At 65.2% G+C, this 204-nt stretch overlaps 1 protein-coding gene across 1 annotated transcript; it reads left to right on the forward strand.

The window, feature by feature from the left end:
• Nucleotides 1-83: 83 nt before the first annotated feature.
• PMAIP1 (phorbol-12-myristate-13-acetate-induced protein 1) lies at nucleotides 84-200 on the forward strand (the record flags this gene model as incomplete). Its single annotated transcript, XM_010188918.1, has 1 exon — nucleotides 84-200. A coding segment is annotated over one exon (117 nt), but the record flags the coding sequence as incomplete, so codon positions are not given.
• Between the last annotated feature and the right edge of the window lie 4 nt (nucleotides 201-204).

Here is a 204-nt window from a genome sequence, read left to right on the forward strand (position 1 = left end):
GTTGCCAAGTTCTCATGAAAATTAAAAACCTGTAGGGGTGGGCAGGCGGCGGTGCGGGTGGCTGACGGCCGTGCGTGTGCCCTGCAGAGCGGGAGGCGGTGGCGGAGTGTGCCCTGCAGCTGCGCCGGATCGGCGACAAGTGGGACCTGCGGCAGAAGATCCAGAACCTCCTCGCCCAGCTCTTCTGTCCGGGGACGTGAGCTG

The sequence above is a fragment of the Mesitornis unicolor genome, unplaced genomic scaffold (assembly GCF_000695765.1).
Source record: "Mesitornis unicolor isolate BGI_N332 unplaced genomic scaffold, ASM69576v1 scaffold39997, whole genome shotgun sequence".
Lineage (NCBI taxonomy): Eukaryota > Metazoa > Chordata > Aves > Mesitornithiformes > Mesitornithidae > Mesitornis > Mesitornis unicolor.